The following is a 26336-nucleotide window of genomic DNA, read 5'->3' on the forward strand; positions in this document are numbered from 1 at the left end:
ACTGAATGATTGGTTGACATCTCCAATCCTTGAGTGATTTTGGAGCAGGAGTGTGTCCAGGGAGGAGACTGAGGTGGCACCGGCCCCTTTTGAAATGTGATTGGCCCTGACGAGTGCATGCTCACTAAATCTGGCTGCTGATAGGTTATAATGTTGTCAATCAAACTGTCTAGCAGCCAATGAAGTTTTCCAACGATCCAACAAGTTTGTGCTCACTCATATGCCCAAAAGCCCTTAACACAAATGTGGCTTTTCAGCCTTTTCCTTGATATTTTGGGAAAGAAAGATGAGAGTGTTTGCCAGTGCCAGTGTGTTGTCAATTTGCCAACCTTGATACGCTGACTATTAACTACAACAACAGAGGATTCAGACAGGTAAAATACATAATACCAACAAAACGCCCACACTCAATTTTAGACACTCATAAATTAGCCTAAATATTATTAACATATCATGGTTAAGCTCCAAAATTTGTCTGGACACACCACTGTTTTACAGACCTTTTATCTGATTCGATGAGAAAAATCCATAACTTTTGTACATTCTGTACATTTGCAATGCTACTTATAGTGACACCGTAGTCGAGTTCGCTTGCTTTGAGTTGTGCTGGTACAGTTCAGTGTAGTCTATGCAGAGATTAACATTCAGCTTTTGCTCTTGTGTGTCAAATTTGTGGCAGCCCAAAATAGCCCAGAATATCTAATGCCTCCTTTAAACTTTCTATAACTTTTTCTCTCTCTCTCTCGCTACTCTTTTCCACCACTGCATCTAATTTAAATATACCTTTTTGTCTTCTTATTTCTCTCTCACTCTCTCTTTCCCCTCTCACCCCTCTTTACCCACACTCCCCTCTCTACCTCCCCTGTCTCTCTGTCTTTGTCTGCAGTGTGACAATGCCAAGGGGCTGAGGGCCTTCTTTGATGCCATATGCTACGGTCCCAAACACCTGATGATCTTCGGCGGTGTGTGCCCCTCTGTGACCTCCATCATTGCAGAGTCCCTGGAGGGCTGGAATCTGGTGCAGGTAGGAGCAGTCAACAGTATTGCACATACTTCAGTCTGTGTGTGTGAGGGACTGTGCGTCTGCCTGCACACTTGCCAACTCCCCTGTGCTATTTCCCTCGTTTCTGCAGCGCTGTCAGAAAACCCGAAATTTGCTAATTAATTGAGCTCCTAAGAAAAGCTTGTCCCTTAGTTTTATGGTGAGCAGATAGGTCGTGGGATTTCATAGGGGTCCCAACTCATGGCTTAATCCTTTCTTAACCTTGCCAGGGTGAATGTCTAATTGGCATTGCTCTAATCCGGAGAATCCCTCTCCATTTTACAATCAAAGACGGAGTCAAAATGGCTGAAACCCATTGTACTGCCCCAGAAATCAGTACTTAAAGTTTTGAAAAACCTTTACAGCTTAACTTTTCAATATCAGTCCCTTAAGGAGGGCTTGAAGTAGGCATATTATTAAATAAAAGAGACTGATGTCTTCTCACAGGATCACTATTTCATGAGACACTCATGATCTAGACATGGAAGTGTGTGTATGGAATACTGTATGTGACTCAGCTTAGAAAAGAGTCACGAATCATATCAGTCTGCCACCTGCTTAACATTCAGTTTCATAGATTTTAACATTGAATTGTGTTCTTGCATGCTAAATGTTGCTGCCATTAAGTTAATAGAGCTTTAAAATTATTCACTGTTGGCATTAACACCTCCGGCCCTTCCATGTGGTAAACTTTTGACCCCCGGAGTTACGGCTTACACTTTCTATGAATCTTTACTGTACTGCAATACCAAAGAGGGAAAATGCCTAGACGATAAAGAATACATTTCTATTTACTGCAAACCCTACAAAGGTTATCAAGCGCAGATAAGGAGGGAGGGGGACTTGCGCTTGGAAGAAATAGCATAATTCAAGAGGCAGCGTTTTGAACTGAATGTCACATTACGTGGCATATTTCTTCCGCTGGCAATTACTGTGAATCTGCTGCTTTTTATGTTCCTTTTTGCTCGCTGTCTTGTCAGGGTCACTCAAAAGTGAAAAGATCGGCAGGATGAGGAAATGAAAGAATGAATCATTTTTTTGTTTCTGTGTTCACCTCCTTTTGGCGGTAATTATTTCAGTCTCAAAAAGGGGGTACAGACCATGATTGAATCTTAAATGCTCTTAAGTATTTGAATGTGTGTGTGTGCGCGTGTGTGTGTGCCCGCGCGTGTGCGTTTGCCTGCTTGTGGGTGTCTGCCTGTGTATGCACTCTTCTCCATTTATCGGCTTGTTTGGCAGTGATTACCTGTGAGAAGTGCAGTAGCAATCTTCTGCTCTGCAGAGCACTCTGCCTAGTACAGTGTGTTCCCGTGTTCCCCAGGGCACTTAAGCTTACCAACCAGACTCGCCTCACTATCAATACACACACCAACACCAACAAATTCATGCTGGTCTGCCAGAATACCAGACAGAATTCAAGTGACTGAAGGCAAAATAAAGAGGTGAATGGCAGGGAAACACCTAATGCATGTCTTTTTGAGGAAGACGGCTAAAGAAAAAACTCTTTAATTCACTGGCGATGCAAACGTTCATCGCTGTTGCCACAAGCAACTAAGTGGCTTCGTTTTTGGCCTTTAGACGTGTAGGATGAAGGACACCCTAGAAAAAGAGGTTTTCCCACTAATTAGCCAGCCAGTAGAATTGAGTATTAACAACATGATGGAGAGACATCCTCGTGCCAACTCTTCCATGATGTATGTTTTAACAGGTGTCCATTTAAGAGCTATCACTGTGGCGCTGTATCGCTGTACTGCTTTTAATCCAATTATACATAATCATCTGTCATTACTTTTTAAACAGTGATGGCAGCCAGTTTCTTGAGGGTATGTGTGTGTGTCTGTCTGTCGGAAAAAGTGGCTGTATGTGTTAATATGTGTACGTGTGGATTATATTGAGGGTTTTAGGAGACATGCTAGGCTCCAATTTTTAATTATAAAGATATGGCACTGCAAGGCTTGGGTTAGTGCTTTCTCAGATGCAGAATGCAGGATGTCTTTGCAGACCTGAGCTGGATTCTCATCAGAGTGTGAGTCACCCAGCAACTATAATGTGCGCCGGAAATCTGCAGAGGGACACGAATGTGAATCTGCAGAGAGTGTTGCTTTTGGTTGTGCAGGGAGTATGAATGCTGAAATTGGTCAACTCAATTTGTAAGCCATGGTTAAGCTGGCAAAAAATGAAATGCCACAAACTCTCAGTATTTGGATTCCAACATGATTGACACTGATGGAGTGCAAACTCATCTCAGTGGATCTTGTAAACAAAATACAACTGTAAATGGCAGGTCTCTCTTTTATTGCATACCTGTCTGTTGAGTTATCACATCCTTATCAAGCTGGCTCTTTTACCGGAGGCCATTCAGATTGCTGGCCGGCGCTGCTCTGCTTCCTCTCTGAGCTCATTGACTTTCATGTGTTCCTAGTTGAGTGTGCATGTGCATACATGTGTGGTTGTGTGTGCGAATGTGTATGTAGTTTTGTGTATAAGTGTGGGTGCACGATTGTATGCAAGTGTTTGCTTGAGTGTGTGTGTGTGTGTGCGTGTGTGTGTGTTAGTGCATGTCATCCCTCTCAGCCAGCAGACACACAGCGCTGATGACAGCCGAGGTGGGAGGTGCTTATATCTCCTCAGGAGAATGAGTCCTCACCTGACAGCAGGGAGAGGATGCAGGAGAGATGATGGGAAGTTTTGAATCCTGCATCCTACAACGTTCAACCTGCCACGTCAGCGGGAACATGTTTTTTAAGCTGTGAATCCTGTCACCCTGCGTACTTATTTCATCCACCAAGCCCTGGCACCCCGTCTGCAAGACTTGAGTTGGCGTGGAAAGAAATACAGAATTTCCCATGGTGATTTTATGGGCCAGGCTTAACAAGCTCATCATTTCCACATCAAAACACGGAGCTGGCAGATAATATCTACAGTAAAGCAGGAAGAACACTCCTGGAAAAATGCTTAATTATACATCCATAAAAATAGCTTTCAATCAAAGCTGATGCTTAATGAAGCCACAAAGCTTTGAAAGGCCAAAAAATATATACTCCCTGTGTATAGACACACAGTGTTTTATGCTCACACTTCAGCGTACATGCTCACTTTAAACCAATATGAGCGTTTACTGGTTTAGCTGGAACTGCCGATAACCATTATTTTCTATTCTTGAAAGCCCCTACAAAGAATTCACACCATGGAAAATACTAATAGTGTGGCTACTACTACTTCTACTATTCCTAATAATAACAGTAATAATAATACATCGTCATAATCATAATCATCATCTATTCATTTCAAATTAAGCAAAATGTTATATTTGAAGCAGTAGGGCTTATAAGGATTGATAACTGTGGTATAGTTCAAATGTATAATAAATATTTGATCAGGCAAACTGCATCATATCCATCATATGACAGATGGACCACACTGATTGGCTGATATTGGCCTGATGCAAAAGCACATGCAAGGCATGAAAGAGTGTACAACTGCAAAGCCTCTTCACAGTGATCCGTTTGCCGGTCGTACATGCAGAGATATTTATTTAGGGATTGATTGGATCCCCATCCCGGTCTGTCGCACATTCTGGTTCTGACTCATATCCCATGATGCTGTTGGAGTGGCTCATTTGTCAACGAAGCAGCCTCCCTCCCGGCCCTCGTCTTGGCTCTAAGTACTGAGAGTCACATTGTGTAATGGCAGTACTGTACATGTGCTGAAATGACTGGCCAAGCAAATTAAAATGGTGGATAAGAATGCTACGAGGGCCAGTGGACAGATGGTGAAGAGCAGACTGAGGCAATAGACAGACAGAAAGGGGGAGACATAAACGGAAATAGTGCACAGAGGAAATTCAAAGAATCGGGGAAGACACAGTTGTGTGTCTGTGAGCTGCCATTAGTGACAAAGGCCACTGATTGTGGTGTCTGTGTGTGCATTTTTTTTTTTTTTTTCCAGCAAGACAATGAGCATTGAAGCCATCCTCTTGGCATCCATCTCAATGTCTGATTAATCACCCGTCTTCCTCACCATGTTGTTATATAATTCTAAAAAGCATTTGGCAAGTTTTTGTAAATCCGCATTGGCACAGGTGGCAGACCAGCCCGCACTCTCTTTACCAGCCTTTTTTTTTTTTTTTCTTTTTTTCTTTTCTTATGGGCATTTTTTTTCTCGTGAGTGGTGGTGTCTATTTTCTGAAAATGGCTCAATGAGTGCCAGGAAATAGCTCCCACCCACCCTCCCTCCAGTTGCTGGCCTCCTCGCTCACCAATTAGGCCTATCAGTGGAGGCGCTGTTCATTTTCAGCCACGTCGAGTGTGTAATGAAAAATTATGCTTCCCGATCATTTCGCCTCTTGTAATTTGGAGGAGGGAAAGACAATTATTCATTATTCCCACAAAACTGATGCTTTGTAGTGGTGGACTTTCATTCATGAACAGCGTGGATATTTCCTGGACGCCCTGTCCCATAGAAAATATGTTTCTTACTGTCATCTGTCGAAACAGGACAGTACTAAAGGGGAATGTGATTTGTTCAGATTTAAAATTATAAGGCAGACTCTATCCTACAAGCCAACAGATACACAATAAAATTTGGAAATACAGCAGGGCACAGCAGTCGAGTGTCTTCAACCCTCTTTGTTACATGTGCTACTTTGTCTTAGTATAGTTTAGTATAGACATTTCTTATAGTATCCTGTGCCTTAACAAAAAAACTTGCAAAACTTTAGCACTGAACCCCTGATTCATTCATCATTTAGGGACATTGAATAATGAAGTCAATAGTCTGTAGGTGGAAAAAATGGCTTAGCCTTCTCAAGGTATTATGGGCAAGACCTGGACATAGAGCTAATATTTACCTGTATATGAGGTCCATTTTTCTTCAGCAGTCACTGTATTGATCGTGGATGCTTCATTAAGCCAAGCAATTTAAGAACAGGGAACAAGATGCATCCCCACCTCATTCGAGTGTGCCATTCTCTTTTTGGGGCCTCCACCAGCTCACGAGGGTCTTCGTCTTCCCATTTTCTTTTTCTTTTTCTCTCTCCCTGAGTGCTATACCGGATTCTTCAATAAAATATGTGCTGCCTTGTGCCGCAGCATTCTGCTTCGCTTACGTCAAATCCTCCCGTGTACCATATCCATATTTCATGGTTTCCAAAGTTTAGGGTGAAATCTCAGAGTACAAGGGTAGGAACACTGGGAGCATCACAACAGATCATATCATATATCAGCATTATGAGCCACGTTAAGGGTTTGTTCTATGCATGTGAGAGTGTGTGCGCTTGTTTAGTTCAACTAAATGTTAATGCTCGCTTTTAAGATAAGCTAGGTCATCTAAAGGTTTAATGACTCCTGCAAACGATTTATATTCATGTGTGTGTGTGTGTGTATGTGTGTGTGCTCCTCTCCTCCACCTACCTAGGTCTATGCTCAGGGACTTACTGCTGACCTCTCTCTCCCTCTGTGAGTGTGAGTCAGGACAAGGCTGTAGGGAACAAATCAGGACACTAAACAGAAGCAATTAGAACTGATTTCCATACTGTCTCAAAGCTCCCTGTCAAGACCGAGGTAGCAGGAAGCGGCATGCCACCACTTCACCCAATCAGAAGCCTGAATCAGTGTTTTCATTCACTGATTGGCTGGCGAGGTGCTGGATGTCTTTTACTTAACGGGAAAGGACATGCTGTTCACAAACCACAGATAAACTTGCATAGCTGTAAAAGATGACGTCATCTCAATTCAGATACTGTCTTATCAGCTATACTTTTGTGCAAATTTGAAGGACTTTTTTGAAACTTTGGTCAAAGAAAATGTGAATCAATGCGCATCTCCATCAACTATGTCATGCAAATTATTTTGAAAAGTGCTTGAATGTACTGTAGGTTATGATGTAATCAAAGTGGAGCCACCAAACCATTCAGAAGAGAGAAAGATTTGATGGCCTCTTTGCCCTGGGAACAGTGATAATAACAGACCGCTCTCAGTTGTACATGGCTTTATTGTACTTTAGTGTACTTTTGTCTGCCACCGTGTTTATCATACCGCAGAGCAGAGGCATGTCCCTGCTACATCATCGTTTTTTTTTTCTTCAAATAATCTGTTTCTGTCAGCCTTTATTGCATTTTCTCTTTGTGGATACACCAACTTATCCACCTGAGCCGCATATAGAAACATTTTTTTTAGCAAGATGCAAATGTTTCCATTCAGGTTTTGTTATGCTCTAATACAAAATTTGCATTAAAAACGCGTGGATGGAAAGCCCACTAGTAACTCTGCCTACCACGCTTTCTCTCCCTCTCTCTTGTTGAGTACAGAAAGAGAGACAACATACATCCTTACTCTGACTTTTTTTTGCTTCATGCTGCCTATTTGTGCACAGCAGTTGAATGCCTCAGCATGTACTGTAACGCTCACATGAATGTCTGCCATTTCACACGGAACACAGTAACTAAGTAATTAGCAGCGTTTGTCGAATACAATCACCATTAGCAAAATGCAACCGTTGGTATCGCATATTTAATAAACATGTGCGTACATAGGCACTCAATTGCAATAATAGCTTTGATGGGATCTAATTCACCCATTTCCATTTCTCACTCTCTGTTTCTGTTTCTCCCACGGAAGTAGGCACAACAAAAGGAAACAGTTTCGCTTTTTCTCTTTTACCACTGACACATCTCTCTGACACCAAGGTCTAAGAGACACATTCAAAAGGAATACAAGATGAATGCATTCGAGTACTTTCGCTCCCCTAGTAGTTTTCTGAAGGAGGCCGAAAGAAAAGAAAATCAGTGTGTCACACTCCCGGCATTAATGATGGTGTGAGGCTTGCCAGCCACCCGCAACAATAAACAAACAAGACATATTAATAGTTTGAGCTTGTTTTTGATGTTTCGCACAGGGATTGTATCGTGCGCACTCGTCATGTGAAGACTGTAAGATGTGTTTTTTTGTGCCCCCAAATCCTAGGTCTTTCTCTGTCTCTTTTGGGGTTTTTTTAGGCTTTGATATTCCTTATTTAGGTCATAGAGTCCACACCACTTTGAAGAGCTAGCTGGGGTATACATCTTTTAGTTCTGGAGGAAAAAAAGCTTTGAACAAGGAAATCCTATGATAAATTGAATTTGTAATTAATCTGTATCTTAAATTAATTTACTGAAAAAAAAAAAAAAAACCTTAGATGCATGAGGAGGTTGTCCTGGCTTTGTTTTTGATGCCAAAATATACCCTATCAATAAAAAATGCCTTCATTTGATTTCACTGACAACAGTTATTTTTGTATGTTAATAAATGTGGCTGTCAAAGCAAAACCGGTTTTGAGTCAGTTGTTTGCAGTCTTAAAAAAAAAAAATGTGTACAGTTGCGGAGAGAGAGAGAGCAGAAGAAGTGAACGTGGAGGGAGATGAGAGAGGAATCAAAAGAAGAGAGAAAGACAGCAGAACAGAGAGATACTTTAAATGGAACCGAGCGAGCATGTAGAGAAAAACAGGAAATGAGGACGAAGGTGAGGCCGTAAAGGAGGAAACAGGAGGGAGGAGGAGGAGTGATGAAGGTGTACAACAAAGTAGTGAAGCGCCGGCCTACAGTAAGTGGGGAGCTAAAGTCTGCTGAATGCTTCTGAAAGTCAGAGCGGCTCACATCAGCTCAGAGGTCACATGCTTCTCACACCCAGACACATTAGCATGCCGCACCATCAGTGATATGTCAGGGATACAATTAATTCCACATCGCAAGTGCAAATTAGGGGGCTCCGCTCTGCTCACAGCTACATCTCACTTTAGAAACAGAGTCTCTGTGAAGAAAAAGTGGGCTTATTTTTAACTCGAGGGTTGTGTGTGGCAAGAAAAAAAAAAATCATATGTACAGGCAGTGTGACCTGGATAGCACTCGTTGACTGACATGCTGTTCTAGCTTCTTTTTTGTTTCATATCATGTTGTTTGGTGAGGATGTGGGTGCTGATTAACATGACTGGCCGGAAGAGGGAGTGGTGGTGTTCGGCGAACCTCACTAAAGCTCCTCAGGTGATGTCACAGCTTTGAGTTTCAGTGGGACGAAAAAACTCATCCATGTCTGTCAATGATTTGGTAACACTTGACAATAAGGTAAACACAATTTTTAGTTCAAGGGACCAAATGAGAACAAATGAGGAACTAATACCTATTATTCAGTAATAGCCAAGTAATCAGGAACTATGCATTACATAAAGGACAATACAAATCATATTAGTATTTTAACATAATATCTAATAGGTGTTTCTCAGTTAACTAATCATTAGCTACTTAAGTTACTCGAGAGTTGCCTGTTAATGTTATTTATTTATTTATTGTGTGTTCCTAATCATCTTCTTTGTTTGTCTTTGTCTTTTGTGATGTGACTGTTTTTGTTGAAAAGCAATAAAAAGTGAATTGGAAAAAAAATTGCCTGTTAACTAATGGTTTACTAGCAGGTTTAACTACTTAAAAATTTGTGTATGTTATTGTAAAGTGTTACCAATGATTTTGACACCTGATTGATATTTTTTAGAACCTGAATGCATTTCTCTTTTCACGCATGCCTCAATACGCCTCAACAAGTCTACATCAAAGCTCCATGTTGACAATGAGCTGTTACAAAGGGACTGCCGTTACCCCACTCACCTTTATCTCCTTCAATTTTACTCCGATATATGGAGACATTTTAGCATCACAGGGCTATCTGCCTCATCGACCCAAACAGCCATGTCGGAAGCTGGCTTCTCTGAGACTGGCATTAGGAGGATCTTTTGAAAAGATATCAAAAACAAGGGCGGACTCGCGGAGCAATTGGACATCAAAGAGGGCTGGGCTCCATTACAAGCCATTAAAACCATAATGGCTGCTTGGAAAGAGTGAAGCTTAGAGGATCGATAAAGGGCAGTTTAACTGTCTGACACAGCTCGCTAATATCTGAAACATCAACTCCCCATTCACAGAGAGAGAAAGAGAAAGAGGGAGGTAGAGAAACGTTGCGGGAGAAGAGGGTGAACTTACTGCATGCGCGCGAGAGAGAGAGAGAGGAAATGGAAAGAAAGAAAGTAGAAAAAACTCCTGAGCTCATTACAGAGTGCTTTCCCCTCCTCCCTAGCTTCCCCTCTAACTTGATTTCTACAGTAGTTTGGCCCATAAAATCCTCTCCAGCAAACACACACATGCACACACACTTACTTCACAGCACACATGGAATGTACACACACACACACCAGAAGCCAGGGGACAGGATGGGAGGCAAAGCATCACATCATCACACTCTCATAGCACCAAAGAAATGTTGGTATAAGGTTACGTCAAAATACTAAAGAATAAAATAATATGAAATATAGTTTTTTTTTAAAAAAAAGTTAATATTCATTACCGAATGTTTAAAAATTTGAATAATAAAGAAAGTAATGTTTCTTCATAAATTTTCATAAGACCCTAGCTGACAAAATCAATAATGCTCCTTAATGGGTTTTACTTTCATGCCAGCTATAATTTAGCCTCACATTTATCAAATGGTGGGATCTCACAACAAAATCTTGTACAGTAACATTAAAACACGCACATGATGGCTGTTTTTACCCTAATTGTCGTCACCCCACCTGCACAGTACATAAACCTGCATTCATTTCAATATCGGTCAAAGTGTTTTGCATGACAAACACTAGGCCCAGACAGAAGTCTTGCCCCCTCTGTATTTGATTAAATTTCTTTGTCTTTCTGTCGTTCGTCTTCTGTCTCTCTTTCCTCCCACGCGATCCTCTTTCGCTTTATCGGGGCATCAGAATGCGGAAGCTTTAAGCCTCCTTGAGGTTGATATTGAGCTCAATGCTATTTTCATTCCCCATTGGCGCAGTCATTGAATACCTCTCTTTTCAGTCTGCGGCTGCAGATGGAATCCAATATGATAAGTCTTGATAAATGATAATGTCTTTCTGGCTACAGGCAACATCAACTTCCTCTGTGAACACATGATCAGAATGGAAATTGACATCAATCCTGAAAGAGAACAAAAAATCCATCCATAAATATGCAATTGCTGTCTATACTTTGTGTCTGTGCATGTGTGCATGCCTGTATGTTCGGGAGCAATGTTTGTTTTCATAATTTGATCACAGGTCAGTGTGCTGACCGGGTTAATCAGACAGTCCTGATTGGTTCAGCTGGTCAGGACCTCAGCTGGTCCCTGCTGTCTGATCAGAGTAGCTGTTTTCAAGTCCCAAAGGCAAGTAGTTAGGCTGACAGTTTACAGAGGTTATGGGCATCTGCTTTTTAAAATCAGTGGGAATATGTCCTTGAAGCTTGAGTGGTTAAGAAAACAATCACATATACGGCATATTAAGGCCGACCTGCTCAGCTTCCATCAGTTGTAGTGGTAGTAGACCAGAAAATAACTGTAAAACTATAACCCATACTGTTAAAAAAAAAAAAAAAAAAAAAAAAATCACATATGCTTGATAGCATGTTTGAAATGATTCAATGTTTGAATGATTCAGTATATATTCGGAATGAAATCTTTGTATTCAAAATGAAATACAAAATGAAAATGAAATGAAAAATGAAAGATACACTTTATTGTGAATGAATTAAATTTCCTTATGTGAAATGTGTTATTTTTTCCCTATGGAAAAACCTCATGTGGGAGTTATGGATGGATTCTTGATTGATTCCATTCTAACTTGCCTTTTTTTGAATTGTGGCCAGAGGGTAAATTTATCCCAGCAACCTGTGTGACTTGATTTTCAAGTAGGACTTATTTTTCGTTGCAGAGACAGTGTGCAGTCTGCAAACAACTCCTCTCCTCTCTGGTCCATCAGAAATCCCTCTGCCAGTTGTGTCCTCTTTGAACAGCTGTGCCTCTCAGCAAAGATTCAGACAGACAAACAAATGTGCAGATGGATAAATATGCCCATACATGCCAAAATGTAGAAACAGAGGCGTGCATGTACAGTTTGCACGCAGAAAGTCTTAGGTTTGTACATGCCTTTGTAAACATGTTTCCCTCTGACTCTGTCATATCTCGCACCCTTTCTCTCCTTCTCTCCCTCCATCCATCTTCCTTTATTCTTTTTCATGAAACAAAGGGGGTTTTCTTTTTCAAAGGGCGTCAGAAACCCTTGGGTACACAAAACAGGAATTGCTGTAATTGGCATAGAAGTGGCAAAGCGTTTGGCACAATGAAGTCCCATATTCTAATTATGCTGGCAGAGATAGGGGCTTGCACTATTTCAGAGCACAAAGAGAAATGGCTAGGCAAGTACTTTTCATGAATAGTCATAACATGCTTTTTGCTGCATGCTGATGAAATGTTTACCGTTTGTTTGACATTAACTTCCACTCCTTTTTTGAGGCAATATCACATTTACATGCAGAGCGGTAGTACAACCTGCATATTAAAAGCGACAGAATAGTTTTCTTCATGTGATATGAAGATGGATGTTTTGAAACAGCCAAGACAACACTTACCTGAATGGTAATAGGACTCTTTTATGGTTTCTAACAGTACTTCTCTAGTGTGTATTCTTTATATATGGGGGCCATTTGTTGATTATCCTGTCATTTTACAAGTGAAATATGAGCACAGCACACATTAGGAGCAGAACAGCCAGTGGAAGGAAAACTACCAGAGCATGCCTTTGGCTGCCATTGACATTAAAGTGCTTTATGTTTTCATGCACAGAATGTTTTTATACATCGCACCAAAGAGAACATTTGCCTCCTGCACAGTGGCATGGTGGTGGCTCCTTGAAGCGTAACGTGATGATGTCTCTCTTATGTACGACTAAACAGAAGTCCTCAAGGACTTTGCAACATTTTGATATGTTGTCCCCAAATCTGCCACACCATGTGCAGTCACAAACAAAAGATATAGGATTGTCTAACCATACCATCACTCACACCATGAATCCCTTGAAACCTAAATGCAATTTACTATATTTCTTTAATTTAAAAAAAAAAAAAAATGTCACAAAATTTTGAAATATATTTTAAGTAATGTATATTTAAATATATATTTTCAATGTTTTTTTTTTTATTGATGTTATACTTTTATAATATAAATTTTATACATATTTTATATATGTATTTCTATTACATTATCTTTCTCACTTTTGTGCTGTAGTTTTTAAAATTATTTTTCTTTTAATTTATTACATCATTCTTCTTCTTCCTCTTCTTCTTCTTCTTTTATTTTATTTTTATTTATTTTTTTTGTGGACAGTCTATGCTTTCCTAAAACTGCATCTTCATATGCACAGATTTTTTTTTTTTTTAAATTATTTGAAGGGAAATTTGTGCACCGATGCATTTTTAAATTTTTATTTTATTTTACTTTTTTTCAGAGGGTTAATACTATGCAACTGAGCAATAACATTACAGAGGCTTTTATGTTCAGCAGGTTGTCCTAGACTCTTGTAGCACCATAACAGAACACATGGACACGTGTTCTGTGACCAGGGTAATGGTAAAAAAAAAAAAAAAAAAAAAAAAAACAGCGATGTGAAGCCAGACATGTTAGATCACATGAAAGCAAAATATTTTAGTCTGGAAATCTGGATCCAGCATGGTTAAACTGTCATGTAGCACACACTATGTGCTAAGATAGCAAGGATAGTGTTAGTGTTTATGTTAAGTATGTGCTGGATGGTTTTGACTTGACAAATTTCCAACTTGACAGAGACGTGCAACAACTATAATGTCTCCCTGCTTGGTGCGATGTGAATATGTGTGTGTGTGTGTGTGTGTGTGTGTGTGTGTGTTTTATATATAAATGTCCTGAGATGCAGGCAGCATGGCACAGCTCTCTTTAAAATTTTAATTCAAACCTTTTAGTGGTTTGCAAGCAGGAGGGCCTGAGAGACAAAGCAGGCAAGACAGCTAGCTCATTAGTAGAGGAGAGAGTGGAATTTGTCCCTCCTTGAACCTCAAACACGTGCGCACACATGCACACACACACACACACACACGCACACACAGGCAGGCACAAATACCCAAATGCGTCACACAAGTGTAGACATGATTGCATGCACAAAAAGACACACATATATGCATCCTCACACACTGACATATCCATTCAGTATACACAAAGGACCAAGAAACACGTGCGCACACACACACACACACTCTTAGACACATACAGTATATCAGCACTATCTCACGACCACTGAACTTCACAGGTTGGCAGAAAAAGTGGGAAAGTGGGGCAGAATGTTCTTGAGCATTGAACACAGTCTGAAGAATACACACACACACTCGCACACACACGCACGCACACACACACACACACACATGCACTCACAGACTAGGTAGATGCTTCTTCAACTTGTACCAACCTTTAAATTTGTAAACACCCTTGGTATTAAAAGCAAGTTTGTGTTTTACTCGCAGAGTAAAGCAGAGTGGGTTTTTCTACATCATCATGCATCACAATTGTTTATCGTCATGCTGCTGTCTTTTAGTTAATGCTGTTGTCTACTTTCATTTGTCTTATTCATTTTAATATGCTGTAGAACACACATCCCAATGAGGATAGATTTTACTGGATAATTTTGTCTTTGCTGTTGGTGTTCTCTTGAGCCAACAGATCTTGAGTTCATACATACATTATACTGTGCACATTATTAAAGGGTTTGTTTGGGAAATGTTTTAGTATGATGATTTTTTAGCAGTTTTTTTTCATTACTGTGTGTGAAACCAATGAGAGAAAACAATTGCAAACCTAACACGATTCCCAAAGTGTTGCCGCAAATAGATTAATAAAGTAAATTTATATTTTTTCTCAGAGACGGGGTAAAAAAACGTGTTCATGCAGTGTTTGCGAAGCTGTGTGCTGTGGTAAGAGCATGGAATCGTTTTGAAAACTAAGCCCTGGCTTATTGTAAAATGTTGTTGCAAACCTTAGAAATGTGGATGTTTTTGTGGATGTTTTTTTTCCAGCTCTTTCACTTATAATATGGAATATTGTATAGAATGTAGAATGAATTTTCCAAATGTTACTGTACTATATGTACAGTCTGTAATCTTCCTCCCTGCTTTGTGTGTTGTGGCGTTTTATGCTGGATAACATTGATACACTATCATGTTTGTGTCATTAATGAATGCATCATCATAGTTTGTGCTGCCTGGAGGATTTATATCAAAGTACAGCTGGTCAGCATATTGTACACAGAAAGGGTGAGAAAGCTTTTGTGTTGGATCTGAAGGATGGGAATAGCACACATCATGCCTGCACTCTGTGCCATGTGCTTTTGACCTGGTCCAAGCAGGTGGGCAGCACATGGGCAAATCCCGGCAATGACTGACACCATAATTGTACTGTGTTGCTTGATTTCTAAGGACATACCCCGTGCTGTGCCTCACCCCCCACCTGGATTCAGTCAAGTTTGTCACGAGTCATTAAAACACCAAAAAGCCCACCCAACGAAAATACCACTTTGCTGGTATAAAGCCCCACCATGTGCAATAGGTCTTGAAGCTGTTTGAAAGTCATGTTTGTCGGCTCTTCATCTAATTGTAATTATACTTTTCAGCAGGGATAATATAATAATATAATCAAGCACAACATTTAAGAGGACAAAACCCAAAACAGAGAATGAGCCAGGTAATTTTAAACTGTAGCACGTTATTTTTGATCACGATAAATGACCTGTGTCTCGGCTCTTTGCTTTTTTAAAGTGAAGTCACAAACACAATACTCTTTATAGAGTACAACTGATTGACATAAGTGTAATGAAAAATTCTTTGCTGCTCAGGGACATTCTATTTATAAATCAATAATCGTTTTTAAAATGATGCTCAGTGTCCTTGCAGCACACCTCATATTTTTTTCCACATACTGTATATCAATGATAGCTTTTTCATACCATTGTACACATTGCATTCACTAAGTTCAGTGCGGTATTTGAAACCATTGCCTGCAGTTCATCGTGATAGAAAGACACTTCATTTTGAGTTCAAAGGTGTCCTGTGGTGCTTCTCTGAACACCAGCAGTCGAAGACAGTGCATTTCTTTTGCATAAACTGATGACAGCACTTTCAAGTCCCGGTTGTGTGAAATCAGGCATGAAATACCTCGGACGATGATGATCACAGTAAAAATCTTTCTTTCTTCATAAGGCAGTTTCAAATTTTCTCCACACCTGTCTTTTCCAGCCCCATCAAACTGTGTTTAACCAATCCCCTACATTAATCATGAGTAAACCAAGATATATCATATCCAGATCATATGAATAATTAAGATAAATATTATATGATTAAAATTTGATCCCTTACAAAGATGCACAGAGCAGAGGTGGTGCTTTATATCTTTACTAATCCTAAATAGACTGTTTCAACAAATACAGCAGATATCGTAATACATTTATTCACAAGGATCATAGCAGAAAGTAAGGAGAGTGGGGATGTGGTGGACTATGAATCACGGGACTGATATTTTGATACTTGATATTTTGATATTTACTTTTCAATAGGTTAACACTGGGGTTGAAGGTGGGGGGGGTCTCAGCTTCCTTGGTGGAACCGTGTGCATTTTTAAAGAGACAGAGCTGACTTACCAGCAGGATGCCAACCGCCTCCCTTGGTGTTGGGAAACACACATAAACACACTGACACTGACCTTTAGCGCCAATAAACACCATTAAATATGAATGAGGACATAATTGAAAGTAACCGGCGCTTCCTCCTTTTTACCACCCATCTACCCACACACACACACACACACACACACACACATACAGACGTGGCTTTGGAAAATCCAGAGCCAGCCGCACATTATGAGACTTACAACCCTGCCAATAATAATCTGTGACATTTACTGCAGGGTCATTAGGACAAACTGAGAGGACCACACACGGTGTCAAGCCTTTGATGGTGCATGAAAATGTAAAGCACACCCAATCCAAACTTTACATGGCTTATCGACAGCCCGTACAACGATGATTTATGATTTGCGCTGCGCTTCCTCTCATCCACTGCAGAGTGATTTTAATAGGGCCAGGGGGTGTGACTTTACACGTGCGCACACACAGCTTTCAAGACAATTCATAAAGGCTATCAAAAGGCAACAATGGCGCACTGGTGAGTGTGAAATATTTATTTTGTCCATTGATTGGCTTCTGAAATAACTTCCCCTTCCCCCAGTTGTCCCTCCATGCCCTCCATACCCCCACCCCCCTCACCCCCCCCTCCTCCTCCCAGCCTGCTCTCATTGATCCAGCAGACTGAGAGATAGGCAGAGAGCACAGAGCCTAAGAAGACACAGGAAGGATCTTTTACCTGGATCTGTCATTTATCCTGCAGAGGTAAACTTTGATTCTAGGCTCTGTTGTGACGCTCCCTCCATGTCCCCACCAGCACCAAGAACAGTGGGAGTAATCAGCTTAATTTGTATAATTAAGGAGTAAGCAGTGAACCCTTGAATACACGCCTCTGCCTTCCTAAACGGATATTTGCAGATTACGGGGGGGAAAGTTCTTCTCATTAGAGTATTTAGCTGGGTCTCTTTTGTCTATGAACGGGGGCTATGATCTGCCAAACACGCTCACCACAGAGAATGCTGAGAGGATCTGGTTCATGCGACAGTCCTATTGTTTCACTTGCTGATCTATCATCTGAAGCCTACGGCTCTATTTCTCCCATAAGACTTAGTGTTAAAACCACAGGAAACCAAGCTTTGAAAAAAGAAACTGTTTTCCCGTTCCTAACGATGTGGAGAATTTGATTGTCACGTAATTTGATGTTTTTGTCTGGAACGTCCATCTCAGGTTTTCGTCCTCATCTCATCCTCTGGTTTATCAGGTTGGTCTGTATTTGTCCTGTTGCACCTGCCCCACCATGAGCCTTGGAGCAGCGGTTCACCGGTCGTTTTGTCAGGGCAAGGGCAGAGAAAACAATTTAATTTGCCTGCAATCTGTCAGCCAGCAGCAACAAGCACTATTCTCAGCACGCGGTTGCTACGTCCTTGCCGTTTACGCCAAGCCCTCACACAACCGGTATGTCTCCCAACAGGTGGCACTCTAAAATGGAGTGGGAACCACTGGTCAAATCTAAATCTAACCTAGCCTAGGATGTGCCAGGATTAATATGCCTGATTTAGGATTCTTAGGTTAGGCATATTAATTTGTGGGCTTCAACAATGTCAAACTACAAGTAAAAGAGTTTTTCCAGCTGTCATGAATATCCATGAGGAATTGTTTAGGTGAATGAAACAGAATAAAAAAATTAATAAAACTACAGTTGCAGCAAGTGTTTCTGACAATTCAACCACCTCCCCCCCCAAAAAAAAAAAAAACAGTGTCTAGATCTAGTAAATGGAATTAATATGCCCTGGTCTTTCTAATATTGATGAATTTCTTAAAAAAAAAAAAAAACTAAATTATTTAATTCCAGTTTTCCAGGGCTTTAACCATTAGATTAGATGGTCTGACTGAACAAACGACTTTAACTTAGCCTTTAGTAGGTTATGCAGTAGCCATATTAAGAAAAGACCAAATTAAACAATAACATTATTCCGAGAAAGATACCCTGTCAGTGCTTGTGTAATAACTCATCTCTTTTGGATAATTTTTTATTACTTAACAAAAGCTACAGCCAGAGTAGCTGAAGGAAGTACTTCATTAAAGTATACTTTAATGATCCTTCACAGGAAATTGCAATTGTTACAGCAGCAGTGCATTCATTCATTTCTCACACTCAGGTAACAACAAGAAGACTTATACAAAATATCAATAAAAATACAAATTGTTAAAATAAAACTACGCTAAAGTGCTGAGATGCTAAAAGTGATGGAGTGGTAGAGTGCAGGAGTACTAGTTATATATATATATATATATATATATATATGTGTGTGTGTGTGTGTGTGTGTGTGTGTGTGTATACTGATATACTGACTTTCATATTGTAGTGGAATGAATGGGGAAAAAGTACTAAAAGGAAGAATTATATTGGGGTTCTGAAATACAACTGCTTGCTTTGGGAAAAGAGTAGCAGAAATGCATTTCTTTTTTGTAGATTTTATAGATATTTCGCTAAATATGCAAAATCATTGGTATGGTCTTTTAAAAGCGCAGTAGTGCAATAGTTAACTCTAGTTGTGGTTCATATTATGTTTGACTGTTTAGTGTAGCCCCGCTATAATGGAGGCAGGGACCTGACCTGTGCTTCACATGCAGCCCACTGGCCCAGTCTGACCTAGAGGGTTAAATCTGAGAGGAGCCACTCAGCAGTTCTGTAAGCACAGGAGGATTGATGGCCAACTCTTCCCACTACCGTGCTCCTGCAAAAGATTGTGGCTAGGAGAAGCAGCAAACTAGGCTTTTTTAGGGTTCCTCTGTTTTTCAGTGTAAAGTGTTGTTCACAGCGAAATGTTGGTGAGTGCTATAGCTTGATAATTAACGGAACCTTTTGCCTTTACAACCCATGGAGATTTCACCTCAAATACAATCTTCTACTACAGAAGTATATCACTGCCCTGCAGAAACCACAGATTTGAGCAGTATTCAATCTCCGGTCTCATCCTGCTCAGGGGTCTTTATGTCACTTGATGTCTTACTCCGACTCCACCTCACACTCTGGCTATGTCTCACTCATAGCCCAGGAGATGGAATTTTAAAAATTTACAGTCTTCTTTGAGCTAGCCTTTTGGCCCCTGCAGGCCTCTGGAAATTGAAAAGTCACAGAGAGTAAGGGGAGGGGAAGGTAAAGAAGGATGGAGTAAGGAAGGCAGTGAAATACAGAGAGAGATTTCAGTCTCACTGGACAGACTTTGTAGTACCCCATAGCCAATGGCGAGATCATGGCCACTTTTTGTTTGTCTCTCTCTATCTTTCTCCCACAAGCATGTGTTCCTCAATAGAGCAGTCCTCCGTGCCAGATGCTATCAGATGCCATCATTGAAAAATTCAACTTGTGTTGAGGGCAGTTCATCAAAGTGAATTCCCAGGAGAGTTCCTACTTTCTCAGGCCTTAGTCCCTCTACAGCATATTTCACAGTTGAAGCTATTTCATGGACACCATTTGAAGAATAATTCAGAATCCCTAGCTGATTGACTTAGACCCTTGGTAATTAATTCTCCCTCACTGGCAGGGCACCAAGGCTAACAACCTCATCTGTGCTATTTGGTGGCTCTTTACTCTGAGAGTGGGCTGCACTGAGGTGCTATCAACGTGTCATGGGACAGACATAATAGTTCAAAGCCTGGGAACATGTTTCTCTCGGTGTCTGTGACTTTTCACATCAGAACTTCATCTACCTGTCTGGTAATTTGTAAGCCTTTTCATGAGGGTGATGGAGGAAATCATCAGGCAGGACCAGGACGTTATCGTTGGGGCATCATAGTACTTCTATCTTAGCCTCTCCACATAAATGAATACCATTTTTAAACAGATTACCTTTAAAGCTGCATATAGAAACTTCACTAGCGCATGATGACTAATCATGTGCCAGGGAAGGCCAAATGTATGTAGGTTTTCATTCAAACTAAAGACAAAATGACATGATTTCACTAATTAGCTCCCCACCTGTTGTCTGTGATGTGGGTTGGAATGAAAACATGCATAAATTTGAGTCTACTTGGCACATGATTGGACACCCATGATTTGATACTTAGAGATGTAGCTTGCATGCACAAATGCACTGTGCACATGAATCTACACAAAGAGCCCCCCCCCACACACACACACACACACACACACAATTATGTTCACACATACAGTGACACACTTTCAGAAGACCTAATTGTCTTAGGTCACGATGAAAACACCTTTCTTGCCAACTAAGAGACCATGCACCATCGACGCTGGCTGTAATCCAGTTCTCTTCCTTTGCCCTCTTTCTTTATCTCATCTGCTCTCTTACTACAGTAAGAAAGATTAATTAAGAATGAGAATAACAAAAATTTGGCAAAAGTTATTCTCTGGTTGACATAATTTGGCTACAAATTAGAGCAGTAGTGACACACTTTGGCTCAGATCCAGTCCTGTTCTTCAGCTTCACCTGTCTCCTTTCAAGTGCTTACTACTGATGACTGATAGCGAGGTGCTCAAGGTGCCTTCTGCTCCACTGCCTCTCCTCATGGCGACTGAACAGCTGATCAGCGCGGGATGCCTTTAAGAGGGTTGGCACACGTCCACTTGTTTAGAGGCGAGGCAACAAGCTTGGCTGAAGGACACTCAAGTGAATACATGGGCATATTTCAGTATGGGACAAGTTGACCCTGGCTTCACTGACAAAGTCTAGATCATGTCTGGTTTACTGTATGTTTCATTTCCTCAGCACGGCTCAGACACCAGCAGCTGAATATAGCTGTATTTTGTGTGATGCCGGGCACCCCTGCTGCTGAGTGGTTGAATATGACGTTGATACAAAACAGCAGGTAGCCTGCAGTGTCCACAGAATAACTTACTGTCTTCCACAGAACAACATCAAAGGAAACAACAGCAAAACAAAGCGGAGTCACAGCAATGACACCCAACGGTTCCAGCAATGAACGAGAGCGACAGTAGGGAAAAAGGGGTGTAATGGCATGTCTCACATTGAGGGACCTTGGAGCCTGTGTCTTGGAGATGAGACGCTGATATATACCCAGCATGCTGATGGTGGAAGCAGGTGGTGTTGACACCCTAGTCACGTCTGCAGCGGAGCGTTGTGTGGTGGTGTAATCACGGTCAGACTATAGGAGATAGGGAGAGAGAGAGAGACAGAGAGAGAGAGAGAGAGAGAGAGCAGGTGTGCGGTTGTGCTGAAAAAGGTCCTACTTCCCAACACCAATTATGAGAGGACAAAAGACATTCTCCTGACTCGCTGTATGTCATGGTTAAGATGATTATAGATTATGACCAAAGACTAAATGGCATGTCAGTGCTGAGGTCTTACCATAAAAAGCAGGTGTAGCAGTTCCAAGCAAGAGAACATATTTTTCACTCAATGGCTTTTGATATCAGACATTGATCTATGTCTGTTCACCTGTCAGGCTGTCTCCTTGTTTGGGCTGCAGGGCTGTTTGTCCAGCAGCACTCCTTACCTTTTTCCCATTAGTTGTAATAATGACTTTTAAAGCTGCAATAGTCAGCTTCACACTTTGGCAGTCCCAAGAGGAAAGGTTTAAACTTCCATTACCCAGAAATTATGTAATGTGACAGTGAACTGCAGAGTCCTTGGACCGCAACTGTAACTGTAAATTTCTTCCTCTTAGCAACTGCTGGGGGTGGAAGTGATTAAGAAAAAAAAAAAAAAAAAAAAAAAAAAAAAAAACAGCACAGCAGGTTATCCCATCATTAGCAAGTCCAGCTCTCTCTGGACAGAATGACTTTCTGTTTTGTTCCTTTTGGTTTTTTTACTTCCTATGTGCCAAAATGATTTCTTGCCGGTGGTGATGCCTGACACCTGAAATTAATTTGAGCAAATAAAGCAGGTGCATGAGGCCACATTTGTGACAAAATGATACTCTTGTCAGTTTGTGATACAGGCTGATTAGATGTGTATTTTTCCATAAAACTCTTCTCTGGTGCAGATTCAAGGGTTGGTTAGTACTGTGCTGCAGGCTATGTGGCGTCTTTAAATTCCTCATGAGATGGGATGCAGCAGGATCCCGAGGTCCTCAGGCTAAAACCTCTTGGCTTTTCCAAATTCTTTACACCAAAGATAGTGTGGGATTTGCTGTCATGGTTCCTGCCCTTTGAAATGCTCTGCCCGAGAAATCTGGGCTGCTGGCATTAGTGTTGTCTTCTCTTTCCAACTATCTTTACTTTCTTGTTTGAAATTACTGACATTTTATTGGATAATCATAACCTATATCGTCTTAGTAAATATCCATTGTTGTTGTATGCTGCTCAGATGAGATTTGGAGTGTGTTTATGTAGCACAGAGACAGATAGAGGGATTATTTCCAGTGTGAACCACTGTCAGGATGCTGTGTGTCCAACTCTGAGTCGTGACAAAGAACAAGTTACACACACAGACACACACATACAGACACACACACACATTGAACTCCCTTCCATATTCCCTTTCCTCCGAAAGGAGAGTAAGTGGGTCTGTGGAGGGGCATCGGCTGCTCACACCCTCTGTCATTTACTTAAGTGCTCTTTGCACAATACACTCCACTTCTCTCTCTCTCTCTCTCTCTCTCTCTCTCTCTCACTATCACTCCAGAAGCCCCTATATTTGGTAATTGATTTTGTCTAACTGCCTCTTTTGCGATAAAAATGAACAATTAAACATTCTCAGTGAATGTTCAATGCTAGCAGATGAGTTTCTGTCATCTATCAAAAACTGTGTAGCATCATTACTTAGAGAAGAAGAGGAGCACCTTGGATTGTATCTGGTTTTGGTCGCTGTGGGGTCTGTGGTGCAGAACCTTATTGATGTTAGACTCACCACAGGGTGCCTTCTGGGCGGACACACACGAGGGGAAAGCCTTTGCATTTGCTTTTCAGTGTGTCGTTGTGTATGTGTATGTGTGTGTGTGTGTGTGTGTGTGTGTAGCCAAAGGGAGGTGCTCACCAACCCCACTGCCACACTCCAGGGAGGTGAATCCTGGATTCACTCGCCTTCCCTTTCTCCTCAAAGCTCCATCAATCACACAGATACCCAGGGAGTGGAAGTTGGCATGGATGGGAGGTGGGTAGATGAAATAAAACAGTATGGATGGATGAAATAAAAGCAAGTGTGTGTGTGTGTGTGTGTGTGTGTGTGTGTGTGTGTGTGTGTGTGTGTGTGTGTGTGTGTGTTTGTTTATGATGCAGACAGAGGGGAGAGAAGATGGTGGTGGGGAGGCAGTTCAGCATTGCAAGAGAACAAACTAGTCTTGTTGCATCAGACATTACAAACTTTGTGTTGTTTATGCATGCAGAAATGAAATGTGTGTATGTATACATGCATGTATGTGTAAATGTATAATTTTTTTGGTAATGGTGAAAGTTTTAAATTAAATGATTCATAGGAGGCAGATGTGACCCACCAAACTTCAGGACAAAGAAAAGAGGATCTAAAAAATGTGGCTTAGAGAAGGGGTATAAAGAAAAAATCTGCTACTGAATAGTTGTCTCTTAGAAGAAAGTATTACCACTGTCCTGCTGACAGAACCAGGACACACACACACACACACACACACACACACACACACACACACACACACACACCAGCACACACTTATCTGTTTTTAGAAACTCTAACTATAACTATAACCTCTCTCTCTACTTCACAACAAACTCCAGGTGCCCCCCCCCCCTCCAGCCCCTGCCTGAGCTCCCCAGTGGAACCCCATCCCCTTCCACCTCTTTGACCCTGTAGTCATAAATCCACCAGGACGTACCATTTCCCCCCTCAACAGGGGCCCAAACTGTTTCAAAGCCTGAGTTTTGAAATAGGGAAAAACAAGAATCTTTTTTTCTCCTTCCAAACTCCCTTTTGCTCTGAGGGTATGCTTGGGAAGAGAAAGCGTCAGAAAACAAAGCAATTTGCATGGCAAAGAGGTGTTCTGACAAGCAGGGAAGCAGCGGAGTTGTTGCCCAGAGGACTGGACGGCTGTTGAGCAGTGGAGAGGAATCTGCTGTTCTCTTCTCTCTTTGGAGAAGCCGCCGAGCGTAGCCTCCCCTGAGGGTGGGAAAGGTTGCTCAGCACAGTAATGCATTTTGTGAATATCAAATAAAGGTTCTAATACAGTTGGAAAGGAGGGAAAAGGTTGAAATGAGGAAAGAGGAGGACAGAAAGGAGATGAAAATAAGGAGAAAATATTGGAGTGTGTTTGAAAGCAACATGGTAATGTTGCATTTATATGTATTTGCATGTGCCAACATGCCCACACATATGTATCATATATGGACCTGACTGAAAGCAGTTTCAGAGAGCTGCACCAGTGCTCTTGATAGGTAGATTAATGTTTCTAACACTCAAACTATAAGTAAACTATACACCTCATTGAATTTATTACATTAGCAAACAGCTGACAACATATACAGTGCTCTGTTAGTTTGTTAATTCCTTATGAAATCCTCCAGATGCACACATCATATGTATAGAAAAAGTGTCCAGAGATATGTACCCACTCATATACAGAGATATGTATTTTGTCTTATATTGTATGGCCATATTGTTAAAGCAAATGTCATGTAGGGGTTACTGAATGAGAAGATAGCCCAGGATAGTTTGTGCGGGCAGGGCAGACTGAGACTGGAGACATTCAGACAGGAAGTGTTGTACAGTCGGATGGCTGCTGGTACAAAAGAATTCTTCAAGCTAGCAGGCACAGCTTGTTTTCAGCTTTCTTTGCAACTCTAAAAAAAGGCAAGCAATAACAATAAAATTACTCCAACCAGTGTTAGCCAGGTGTTCTCTTGCCAAACAACTGCAGAAAGTCCAAAACTCATTGTCTCCTAGATTTCCTGGACTTGTTCTGTACTCAGATAACTGTCACAATTGTGTCAAGTAGATGTTGCCTTTGAATGCTGTTGGGGATATAATAATTACATTTAGAGCAAACTTGAACAACCCTTCCTATGTGGGCGTGCCTAACTGGGCGTGCCTAATCATCTGACTCTCTTTCTTTGAGAGGTCATTATAGTGATTGAGGTTACGAGGCACCCTCTCTCAGTCACTGGGATGATGTGCAAAGTTTTCCATAGCAGACACACACGTTTTGTATTTATAGATTGAGTGAGGAGGTGCTAGAAAACCTCTGCAAGCTGTCTGTCATATGCTTTTAGCACCCTGAGGCTGATGCCATCATGACTTGCTGCGACTTTATTATAAATCCCAATAAAGGTCTGGGTGAGATACGCCCACAAGGGTTAAGGTTAGGATAAAGGTTGGATAAGGTGTTTCATGATTGTCATATCAAAGCTGCTAAAGCAAATGCGCAGTAGGCACAGTGAATTTCCTGCCCAATAACAGTGCTTGTACTGGGAATTGTATTGGGATTCATAATAATGCCTTGCTGCCTTGCCTGTGTGGAGCTGTGCCAATTGCTGCAATTGTCGTAATTGTTTCTTAACCACTGCTAAGGAATTAAAAAACACACTGCAGTGTGAAAGGAAAGGCTTTTTCGTAGCCACAGACTATGCATCATTATGAGAGGACTGGACGTGGTCTGAGATGGAGAGGCTGGGGGAGGAGGTAAAGAGGAAAGCAGCGAGTTTCTGTGACAGACCAGGATTTAACACAAAGTCAATACCACTGCAAAGCACAATCACAAAGTGTTGGCCAAGGCAGCAATCAATGGTACACCAGGAGCAGTCTCAGTGGCCTAGTGGGCCCAGATGAAATGCTTTATGTAGGGAGAATCCTCTTCAGACTGCCTGCTCTCTCTGTCTAT

General features: G+C 41.2%; 1 protein-coding gene across 2 annotated transcripts in view; it reads left to right on the forward strand.

Moving 5' to 3' along the window:
• The window catches only part of gabbr2 (gamma-aminobutyric acid (GABA) B receptor, 2), a 194593-nt gene that overhangs the window by 56096 nt on the left and 112161 nt on the right, over positions 1-26336 (forward strand). Inside the window, exons 1-2 of one of the 2 annotated variants that reach the window (XM_030064383.1) lie at positions 237-374; positions 887-1024. In XM_030064383.1, coding sequence (XP_029920243.1) covers positions 950-1024 — 75 coding nt within the window. In that variant the 5' untranslated portion in view covers positions 237-374; positions 887-949. Of the gene's footprint in view, positions 1-236; positions 375-886; positions 1025-26336 lie in introns of those variants that run through there. The other variant, XM_030064382.1, reaches the window with a different exon arrangement.

The sequence above is a fragment of the Myripristis murdjan genome, chromosome 11 (assembly GCF_902150065.1).
Source record: "Myripristis murdjan chromosome 11, fMyrMur1.1, whole genome shotgun sequence".
Lineage (NCBI taxonomy): Eukaryota > Metazoa > Chordata > Actinopteri > Holocentriformes > Holocentridae > Myripristis > Myripristis murdjan.